This window comes from Geospiza fortis, unplaced genomic scaffold (genome assembly GCF_000277835.1).
Source record: "Geospiza fortis unplaced genomic scaffold, GeoFor_1.0 scaffold171, whole genome shotgun sequence".
NCBI lineage: Eukaryota > Metazoa > Chordata > Aves > Passeriformes > Thraupidae > Geospiza > Geospiza fortis.
The window spans coordinates 1,033,002-1,044,631 of record NW_005054313.1 but is presented as its reverse complement, the minus strand read 5'-3'; the positions used below and the strand labels follow the sequence as shown (position 1 = coordinate 1,044,631).

The following is an 11,630-nucleotide window of genomic DNA, read 5'->3' as shown; positions in this document are numbered from 1 at the left end:
GCCCAGGGCAAAGCAGAGGAGCTGGGACACTCCTGGTGCCCTGGGGACAAAGTGGAGGCATGAACGGTGGCAGCATAGCCTGGGTGTATTACACAATGTTTTAGATAGTACAGTCTGGGGAGATACTTGTTTTGGGAGCTGGCACCCTGAGATGACAACGCCCGCTGTGGGAAGCACAGGCTGGGCTGGGTCTTCTTGAGGAGGGGATGCTGGGGTGCAGCAGCCAAGCCTCTACTCATCCTGCCATCCACGTGGGGGTGAGGGCCATTGTGAGTCCAGCTACACTTCTACATGATGGCGTCTGCCATCACCTTCTCTTGAACTGCCCTTCCAAGGCCTCCATCAGCTCCTTGGGAACCTTGTTTGCATGTACAGCACAGGCTGGCAGGACCCTTTCCTCTTTTTTGGCTTCATCCATTTCTTTCAGTGTCATCAGATGGCTCTTTCCACTGTCTGGTGCTATTCTGATGAGAAGAGGACAGCCCCCATCTCTTAGCTGGACCATCAGGCTTCAGCCAGAGTTGGAGGACACAGGGATGAAAATCAGGCCTAAAATCCTGCATGTTTTCCAGGGTGATATAATATGAGGAGCAGAAAAGGAAAAGGGAGGGGGGGAAAGGAGGTAGGAGGGCTGATAGGTCTCTTCACTGCATCTAGTTGTAATTCTTACACCTGAGGGGGGGAGTCAAAAGTAGCTATTCACATCCCCTTGGGATATGACACCCTCATTTTCCATGCTGGGTAAAGACAAAAACCCTTTACAACATGTTTCTGGAATTTGTCAGCGGCTGCCAGCAGCAGCATGTTAATTAAATGTCGGCAAAGATGGAAGCAAGAGGCTCTGCTCTAATTGGACACTTTGCTTGGTGGAGCTGAAAAACATTGTGACAGAGGAGGAGGTGCCGAAACACTGTGTTCCCCTGCCATGGCGGGGACGGGGACAGCCAGGCACGGAGACGCTCTCTCCTGTACACACATTGCCTCCATTTGGCCTGAAACAACCTCACCATTGAAAAAAAGAAGAGTAATAAAAGGCCTAAAATCCTCCACAGGATTGGTTTCCAGCACGGCAGCAGTGTGGCATGCAGGGAAAGGGCTGGTTGGCTGAGGAGAAATTCAGAAATATCGTAGCCGGGCCAGCTGGAGCTCCAGCCTGCTTGCCAGCAAGTGGTGTATTGTATATTTCTTTTATGATGGCAAAGGCAGGTCTGACAGGGGTTAGAAATGGTCTCTGGAGAATGATCCCTGCAGAGGCTGAAGCATACATTGAGCTGCATCCTTTCTCTAAGACAGGGATGGGAAAATGTAGGGCAAGTGTTTTCCCTGCGCTGGGATCTGCTGAAGGAGGGAGATCTCATCCCAGCTTCTCTGCACTGGGAAAGGGATGTAACAGCCATTTTCTGCTCACAGCTTCATCCAGAGAGTGCATCAGAAACCACCACAGAGATGTTCACTGACAGGCACCATTGACAGTGTCATTTCAGAAAGGAAGTCCAAAATTTTCCCCCCAAGTCTACAAAATCTAAAAGCAGCAGCAGACCTTTGGGGCACTGCATTTCTTCCTGTGTGACTGGACTGGTGTCCCTTCATCCCACACCTTTTAAATTCTGTCTGTGTCCCAGATAATCTGTGTGTCCAACCTTCATGGCCTCTGGTCTTTCCTCCCAGCAGCTCACCAGGGTCCATGTAATGGTAAGGACTGCGTGACCCTCTTCCTTCAGCAAGGTGTCCAACCCACATCTCTGATGGGACAGACAGCTCTGTGAGCCCTGGGAGATGGTCCTGTCCCATGTGCACCTGCTGGAAGAAGAAGCCCTGACCGAATTCCCCGGCCCTCTGGGCTGTGCCTCCTCCTCGTGGGAAGACCCCCAAATTGCCGGGGCTGCTGGGCAGCGAAGCGTTTTATTGCCCGTGCTCTGGCGGGGCTCAGTCTGGTCTCAGTGCCTAAATCACTCGCTGGGGCTGGCCGTGCAGCTTTAATTCCCTGGCAAACAATGCCGGGAGCGGGCTGCTGCGTTTGAAGTGCGGCCGCGGCCCCAGCGGTGGACGGAGGGTTTCTCAACGGGGGAGCGTGGAGAGCAGAGGATTGGGCTGCTCCAGCAGGCGGGAGAACATGTGAGAAAGGGGCTGGAGATACTCGCGGGGATTAGGTGGTACAAATTGGCTGGGAAGCACCGGAGCCATTGACCAAAATTGTCCTGGGGCAGGTTCCCATGGGGGGGGTGGCTGAAACAACCTGCTTTCAAGGAGGCTGGAAGGCCCAGCCTGGCTGCTAATCCCCTGGGATCTCTGTGGCATGGAGCAGAAAAGAGGTTAAAAAAAAAGGGAAAATCTCATGTAAAGGTGGTGGTTTCCCCAAGGGGATGATGTTAGAGAGAGGAGGGAGGAGGTGGGGAGGAGGAACAGCATAGTTTAATCCCTCTTTTAATAGGCAGGTGGTGGGCTTTGCTCGCACTCCTGCTCCTGCAAGCTGCTGCAGAGATTTTGGCAGAAGGCCTTTGCTCACCTCTGCTGTCCCCCACTCTTGGTGGAGAGGGGCCCCATCTGCGGATCTGCCCGGGACAAGGAGGTTTGCCTGCTTACTACACCTGTGCCCATGTGTGTGCTGGTGTGCACGGGTGCAGGTGCACATGGTGTCACCCGCAGACTTGGGCTGAAATGGGCTCACTGCACACCCCAGCCACTGGCCACTGCATATCTCCTGCTGGTGGCATCCCCATGTGTACAAAGCCGTACATCCCCACGTCCTCCTTGACCTTTCACAGGTGGCACACTGAAAGCCAAACTGCAGGTGCTGTTGGTGATGTTCACACACTGTTGGCCGTGGTGCCACCGTGCACATCCTCCCACCTGCGCCACACACACCCAGCCACCTTTGGGCCCGTATGAGTGGCATGTCCAGGCCCCGCCTGCCCACGTGTACAAAGCCCCATGTCCCCACAGCCTCCTTGCCCTTGCACAGGTGGCACACTGAAAGCTATGCTGCAGGTGCTGCTGGTGATGTTCACACACTGTTGGCCATGGTGCTACCTGTGCCACGCACACCCAGCCAACTTCGGGCCTGCGTGCCCAGGCCCGGCCTGCCCACATGTACAAAGCCACACATCCCCACAGCCATGGCCTCAGCCTCCTTGACCTTGCACAGGTGGCACACTGAAAGCCACACTCCAGGTGCTGCTGGTGATGTTCACACACTGTTGGCCATGGTGCTACCTGTGCCACACACACCCAGCCAACTTTGGGCCTGCGTGTCCAGGCCCGGCCTGCGTGAGCCCCGCTGCAGCCCCTCTGAAGGAGCGCTGTAAATTGTAATCAGATTAGGGCAGCCGGTCGCTTAGGGCCCTTGAAAAGGGCATACGTCCCCTCATCAGTACCTAGCATTGAGTCGCACAAAGGGTCTAAGTAACTCGGCAGGGGTCGGGCCCTCTGGAGCGCAGGGGAGGGGGCTCGCCTTTCTTTTCTCTCTGTCCCTTGTAATTATGTCAATTTGCTAGCCAAATTGTTTGCTTGAGTGGACAGTGGGGGCTTGCCCCCCTTCACACCTCCCCCCCACCCCTAACCCCATTCATGTGCTAATGTGGGAAGGAGCACGGCCTCCTGACTTCGGGAGGTGGCCGTCAAGGAGCAAAGCACAGGGGGGCATGGGGTAGGAGCCCCCCGTTTATGTGCCCATGGATGCCTTGGCCTCGCGGCCCCGATGAACAGGGCTCTCCTGGTTACTTTACCCCGTGGCAGGGTGTGCAATGGCTGTGCTGCCCCAGCCAGCCCTGGCTTTCTCTGGCCACCCCTCACCTGTGCCACATGCCCTCCTGGGCCACGGCATCCCCAGGGCCAGGAGCCTTGCCCTCTGCACTGTGGTTTTCCCGGCACACCTCCCCACCCACTCACCTCCCAGCATTTGCATATATTCTGCCCGCAAATCCTTGTCAAGGGGACCCTCTTTATTGCCTGTATAGATCACAGGGTGTTAGTTAAGGGGCTTCTTTGTATTGCCTCAGACAGCTGGGGTCATCAAAAGTCCTGTGGTGGGAAGGAGAGACAGGAGGAGGGGGGAAGCTCTGACAATACAGACTGAAGGATTAAAGGAGCATATAAAGTTCCTATTGAGTGAGACAAGAGGCTGTTCACTCCCAAGATTGACAGCAACCAGGAGGCGATTCCCAACACAATGTCCAATTAATTCTCTACCCTCTTCGCTGCCGTCTCCTCCTCCCTCCTCTCCTGGGCTGGGGCATGAGCAGGGAAGGGCTGAGGCTAAGATCCTTGAGAAGGTAATTAATTATTCCTGACTAAGAGGAGCTTGCTGAGGTGAAGGCCAGTCCCCAGGCTCGCTGAGCATCCATCCCGCTCCTACAGGCTGCCATCAGTTTGGGCCACTTCAGGGTAGTTTTCCTCTCTGACACAGAGCTGTCCCACCAAAAGTCCATCTTCATGGCATGTGCTGGACAATAACCTGGGCTACTGCTCAGCCTGGAAGAGAAAGATTTAGGGCTAAAGCCAAGCTGACAGTGAAATGCAGCAGGACAAGGCAGCAGGAGGAAAGACAGGGAGCAGGGCAAGGTGCGTGACCAACATGTATGGGCATGCAGAGCATCTGAGGAGAGGCAGAGCAGCATGTGCCAGGCCCAGGGATGAGATTTTACCTGTGTGTGCAGTGGCAGTGGTTAAAGCAGGTCCACCTGTCCTGGTTTTGTAGGGAGAAGTGGGTTTCTGGCAGTGAGGATGCATTGCCACTGTTCCCTGGGCTAGCCACCCACACTGGCCCCAGTGCTGGCCATAGCAGAACATGTAGGAGATATTGTAGGATACTGCATCTCTTTGGTGTACCCCATGTACAAGAGCAGAATCTGGGTTATCATGTGAAATTTCTGCAAGCCACTGAGTACACAAATTGTCTGACTTGGCTGGTCTGGTTTTTCCTTTAAAAATACCTCAGCCCAGAGGGAGGAAAGCAAAAGCACCTTTCTCTGAGCTGGGCGTCTTTTCCTTGGTACTCTCTGTGGCAGTGAGGCTCCCAGACATGAGTGGCCAAAGTCCTTCAACAGTGACAAACATCTTCAAACCACCTCATTTGTGAGAAAAAGCCATGCAAGGAGGACAGCCTGTTCTCACCACAGGGACATTTTGGCCAGCCCACCTTCTAGTGCTCAGCACTGACCCCTTCCCCTCTGCCACCCCTGCCCCGATCAGCACGGCATGGGGTACCAGCGCTGCCCTCCCTGCACACCTCAGGAGCAGGGGATGCCCTCGGGATGCCGGCCTGGGGCTGCCAGGGGCTCTGCACCTCCTGCCCGCTCCCTCCCGCCGCACACGCTCCCAGTGAAGTTGTTTGAAAGTCTTCCGGCAGTTTTCCCGGCCAGGAATAACAGATTAGCCATGATCTGATCAGCCCAGTATCTAAGCTGTATTCTCCCTGCTGACAAGTATTTGAAAGAGGGGAGGGGCCACTTTCAGCCCAACGATGAATCTTTCAGCGACAAGAAAAGACCCTTTTTTCTGCCTGCCAGCCGCGGGCTGCTCCGTGCCCTGTTGCTAAGCGAGACCCGGGGCTGCTGCTTGCACGCGGCCGGCTCCAGGGTTAGCAGGATCAGGATATTCACACCAGACATCTTCGTTTTTTTAGGGAGGGTGTTTCTTTTCTCACCCACCTCTGCCTGGCAAATAACAGCTCGCTGGCGAGGCCCGGGGATGCTCCTGCTGAGGCAGCTTGCCCTGGGAGGAAAGGGAAAATGCAGAAGCTGTTGGAGGGCACTCAGCCCTAAATGTCTGGGGTTTGCTACCACACGTGGGGCTGTCCCTATCTGGGATGTGGAAGGGCAGCCACCCCACAGCCCCCATGTCCTGGTGGTTTTGGGCGCAGTGGGACCTTGGGGAGATGGACGTGGAGGATGCTTGGTGCTGGTGTCTGAGAAAAACCTGGCCTGGCCTCATGCAGGGGTGGCTCTGAGCATGGTATTGCAGAGGAACATGTGGCAGAGGAAATAGGAGGATAATCTCCAGTTTTGGGATGCTTTTTTAGTCCCCACAGCGTCACTCTGCTCCAGAGCACCGTCTTATCCTGTCAGCACCAGCCGTGTGACCCTAGGAGAAAAGGGAAAGCACTAAGACAAAGGCTTCCAGGCTATTTCTGAAGCTGCCAGCATGAGGTGCCCTCGCCTAAGACATGGTGCTCGCATCTCTCCTCTCCTGCAAGGCAGCGGTGAAGGGAGGACTGCGGGCTGCCAGGGCCGGGGCTGGCACCTTCTCAGAGCCCTGCCCGCCCTGCCTTTCCTCCCTCGCTCAGGCAGAGTGTGGCAGGAGGAAGGAGGCTCTCAGTGCTTCGTGTACCCCTCCAGTGACTCTCTAGTGCTGCTGCCAGCCTCCCTCAGCAGCCCCGAGCAATGGCATCCCAGTGTTACTGATGCACGGCAGCTCAGGCTCTTTGTGAGCAGCCCTGTGCAGGAAATCTCCCTCTCACACTGCTGTAGGAAGCCTGGAGAAACCCACTCATTCCTGCCTCAGCCCAGGAAGTCTTGCTTGACCTCAGATTCCTGCAAGCCCTCGATATCTTGATAGAGGTGACCAGGGTTCATTCCACTGATGTGCAGGAGTGTGGAAGAGACATGCAGAGAGGCTGTTTCCTTTTCCAGGGGAAGGATAAACCTCTCTGGCACAGCATCCCAAGCTGTTCCCTCTCCTCAGGCCATGCCCTGTGCCCAGCTGGTGCAGAAAGCCCCAGGGAAAGATGCCAGAGGGGATGTAAAATGTACTGCTGCTTTCAGCAGCACAAAAAAGGAAAGAAACCCTGAGCCCTGTGGTTTGAAACAAAAAATGCTGGATCCATGGCTGTGGTACAGCCCCTTTCTGGATCTTTAGCAGCACAAAGCAGCTGACAGACTGGCCTCTCTGGCCCAGTGAGCTCTTGTCCGGTTTGTGGATGTTCCCTCAGTGGCTGTAGGGGCAGCACCAGTGCTGATGTCACAGCCAGCCCAGTGCCGTGGGCAATGGGACAGCTTCCCCAGGACCTGGAGGCTGTCCTGAGTCACATCAGAGGCATGATGACTTTCTCCTGCATTCCCAGGAACAGAGGTACCTATGTTTGGCATTCTGGAGGAAGGTGGAGTTATGGGTGCAGGTGCTCTATCAGTTTGTGCTTGCCATGGGCAGCAATGGCTGTGGGGGCTCTTTTCCATGCTTGGCAGAGGGCACCCACCCGAAATAGATCCCTCCTAGCCAGCAGCTTCTGAAGGATATGCTCAAATCTCTCTAGGCTTGAGCCAGCAAAGCACAGGCAACCCTTTTTTCCTGGCTGTTGGTCATTCTGGCATGGACAAGCTCTCAGCTTTGGGACCTTAGCAGTCCTCTGGTACTTCAGGCCAGATTTCTCACTCTTTGTGTGTGTCTCTGCCAGCCATGAGTCATGCTCTCCACTGCACAGCCAGGTCTCCTGCCTTCCTCTGCAGCCAAGAATCACCTGTGTGAATGAGCAGCGAGAGAGCTGAGTGGGGGCTGGAGCACAACTCCCTGCATCCTCTCCTGGGGAGGCTGAATGACTTTTGACATACATCTTAGAGCTTCTTGGCCCATTGTTTGGCTAAACCTGCAAATGGCCTCTGTTCCTCTTGGATACGTTCTCTGACTTGTTGACTTCACCATCTGCAATACAATGACCCAATGCTCACACCATGGACATGAAGACCCATTTTTGACTGCGCCTGAATTTCTCACTGTCATGGCACTGACCAGGTTTTTAGGAGCTCCATATGCTACACACAGCAAATCCACAGCATCAGAATTAATTGCTCCTGACTTTATTCCTTTTGTCTCAATTTTGTCTGCTGGCTTTGCTTCCAAGCCTTGGCTTTGCCTTGGATTGTGCTTGGCAGGTGCTGGAAGGTGCTTTGTGAATGAGAGCAGGAGCATCCCATATGGCTCCACTTTTCTCTGGGGAATCCTGAACCACTAAAACCAATTTACTCTGTAACTCTGGGTAGCCTCTACACTGGAAATGCTCTGTAAAAGCCTTCTTTGGGAAGGATGTGGTCTGCAGAGAGCTTTGACTGTCCTCCTGATGGTCTGATCATCTGCAGGAGAGCACAAGGGCTTTTCCATGGCCAGGGCTGAGCAGCACCATGTCTTCCTGAGGAAGAAAGGAAAATTTGCCTTCAAGGACTAGCAGGTAAAACCTGATCTGAGAATTCATGTCCCAGTGATGAGATAAACCATTGTGCAGCAAAGAATAGTACACAATGTAAGCACTCAGGAAAGAAGAAAATAATTTTATCCTGATTTCTAGTGTCTTCCTGACTTGTGAGCACCCTTCCATACTCACACATGTCAGCAGAACACCACGGAGATATATTTGTATGAAAATCCATTTGTCTCCACAGCTATCTCTGGCATTTCTTCCCCTGCCCTTAGCTCCTGTGGCTGTGGCTTGGGTTTGCCTGTGCAAAGGGACAGCATCAGCACCCTGCGTCCAAAGGAAACCAAAACAAAGAGCCACCATGGGATCAGCATGGGAGCTTGGATGGTTTGGGAGCACACCTTGAGCATTGCAGCATCCTTTTGTGGGGGAAGGGGGTCCCCCCACAGGCCTCCCTGCAGACGAGGGCCCCCGCTCAGAGAGAAGTGGCGGCACATCAGTATGCAGGAGTGGTCGCTGCTCGCCAATAAATTAGCATAAACCACTCTAGGAGGTAAATAGACATACAAGGCGCCAGTGTGTGCAGCGTGGGCTGTGGCTTTGTCTCAGCCCCACTATTGTCATGGCCCCTGCTGCACACTGACCGAGTGGGGCCGGTGTGGTGGGCTCTTACACTTTTGACTGCTGGATAAAAGGGGGGAACATAAAGAGAGGGGAGAACTTTTTTTCGGGGTTTTTTATAAGTCCAGACGAAGTTACAGACGTCTGTTAAACGTCAATTACAGCTGAATAAAGACGTCTGCTTGAGGCTTAGTTATGGCTCCTTTCAGCCACCGAGATTTTTCCAGGGCTGGTCCGGGATGCCTTCGGCAACCTAATTTGGAGATTGTAACTCTATAAACAGGCTCTGGCATTAATCAAGGCTGGTGAAAATGCAAATGATGGCATGGAGGGGGCTTGGGGACGGGACGGGGTCCTGTGCCTTGCAACTCAGGGCAGGGAGTAAAAAGAGGGAAGCAAAGAGGAAGAAGAAAGGGGCCATGCAGAGGAGTAGGGATCCATAAATAGAGAGCTTGGTGGGGTTTGCTGACTTTCCTCATGGTGCCCTGGGAATCTGGTCTCATCAAGACTCATCTGTATCCGACTCTTCTTCCCACTGATTAACCCTTGTGGTGCTCCTGGCCATATAAGCCTGGCTGCCTATGTTTTTCCCAGACCAAAGCCAAAACAGCAAAAGAAACCAGGCATTTAATGCTTTAAAATCCTGGAGGATCACTGGGTGTTTTGGAGCATCCAGAGTATGTGAGAGAGGGTGTCAGAACAGTTCAGAGGCTGCAAGGAATGATTCCTTTTGAAAGGGCAGCTCGTGCTCTCCATCTCTCCCTGTTGCTTATTATGTGGCCTGTTGGTGTTGTTTTGATTTTGTCATGGGAAAAAGGCCTCTGAGCTCTAGCTGGGTGCAGGGGGAATGGTCAGTGTTGTCCATGCCGCTAAAAGACATGCTGATGACCACAGAGGCCAAAACACACTTCAGATGGGACAAGGTATAAAAGGACGTTCTTCCCTCTGGGATACATCCGTGTCAAGAGGCTGAGGGTGCAGGGATGGAACTCACCTTGGCCTCATTGGCAGATTGTCTTGTGCCCTGGGGTGGGTCAGTACCTGGTGGGGAGAACCATGTCCTGCTGTACAGCCATGTCCTAGCCAGATGATGCAGCCCACAATATGAGGAATAAGCCTGGAAATCAGAGTGGAAGCAGTGCAGATGCTGAGGGCTTGCTGTCTGGTGTGTGGTGTGGAGGAAGCTCACTCCTCACTGCCCCAGATCATGGAGCATCCTTCCCATGCTCTGCCCTGGGGCTCAGCACTGTGCTGGCCCAATGTGCCATGCAGTGACTGTGGGATGGATGGTCCAGAGGAGCTCCAGTCTCCATCTTTCCCCCAGATCTTCTGGGAATCTTCTATTTTGGAAACATTTGAGAGGAGAGTATTTTAGAGGTGACAGTAGCACAGGAAACCCCTTTCCATTCCACTCCCTTGGCAAAGCATGTTCTCATTTCTGTTCTTTGGGGAACATTCTCTTCCCATCTTAACTCCACTTCTTTTACTCTCTGCCACTCCCTCTCCCCCATCTCAAATGAACACACACTTTCCTGTCTCCTCTCTGTCTCCATATCAGAAAAATCAAACAGACAGAGAGGCACAGAGAGTTGCTTCTCTGGTTTCTTGGGGAAACTCTTGTCCGTTTTCAATAGATCAGAGTACCAGGTTCTTCCTTGGCCCATGGGGATAGAGGCTGCAGTCCCATTTATCTCACGGCCCTGCCATGAGACTGGCTGGAGGGGTTGACAGAAAGGGGGATTTATTGCAGAGCACTGACACAGAAATGCACACCCCAGGTCCTTCCCCTTTGGGTGATGATTAGGAAGGAGCCTGCCCCTCCCAAACCATTATCCTGACACTGCTGGGGACTGAAACCTAATGCATTTTCCCCAGTTTTTTTTTCCATCCACCCATGGCTTCAGAAATGGCCTGAAAAACCACCAGCATGCTTCTGGAAAACACCTGAAGGGTACCCTCCAACCCGAAGAGAATCTACAGGGTCGATTTAGGCCAGAAGACATTCTTTTGATTATGGTTTATACACAGCTGAGCAGTTTTCCTGGTGAAGCATCCTGAGAAATCTGTAGTTGGTCCTGGGGAAGTGTGAATGAGGTGCTGTGCCAAGGCTGTGGAAACCCCTTGCAGGAAAGTGGCTCATGTTCATGTGTGTCTTTGGCAGGATTTGATTTTTTTTTTTTTGCATCAGGATTTGCTTCAGAGGAAAGCCAAGGGAAGGGCAGGAGGGTGCAACCTCACAGGGCTGCAAAGACTGGCTTAGGCAGAGATGCAGAGCAGCAGGACCTGAACAGGAATCTGGTTGTTATGGGCTGAACTGCAATTGCTGGTTCTCCAAGGCTCAGGTTACCATGCACTCACATCCTTTCCCCTTTCACCTGGGAAGAGGGGTACAGGCAGATTTTTGGGGAGCTTACAGCCCTTCCAAGGAAAGGAAGGTCAGACCTTGCAGTGACAAAGTGTCACTGAGCCCAGAAACCACGAGACAACAGAGAAAGAAGGGGTGGAGGTGGGAAGGAGGATGAAGATGAGAGGATGATAAAGGGGGATGTGAATCAGGGCACAGAGCCAGCCCAGCGGACAACGCCCAGGGCTTCCCGAAAAAAATGGAGGATGGGGTGGACCAGCGACAGCTGGAAGATTTAATTGCTCCTCTCCACAGACCTGTTCGGCTCCCTCCCTCTCAGATCTGCATTTCAATATGAGAGCAGCAGTAAGTGGGATGCCGCTGGAAGGGGTTAGAATGATTAATCATTTAAAAAGCAAGATCTTAATTACAGGGTGCAATTTTTGCTATTTAAGGAGTCCATTCGTTTCCAGAAAGGAAAATATATATATATATATATGTTCATATATATATACTGCAGGTTATATTCTCCTTCTGAAG

The 11,630-nt window shown here is 53.1% G+C and overlaps 1 protein-coding gene across 1 annotated transcript in view; it reads left to right on the top strand.

The window, feature by feature from the left end:
* RHCG (Rh family C glycoprotein) overlaps positions 1 to 199 on the top strand; it is a 7,792-nt gene extending 7,593 nt beyond the window's left edge. Inside the window, exon 10 of the mRNA XM_031055889.1 lies at positions 14 to 199. Within this exon, the coding sequence (XP_030911749.1) occupies positions 14 to 199 (186 nt within the window). The remainder of the gene's footprint in view (positions 1 to 13) is intronic.
* Positions 200 to 11,630: the final 11,431 nt, after the last annotated feature.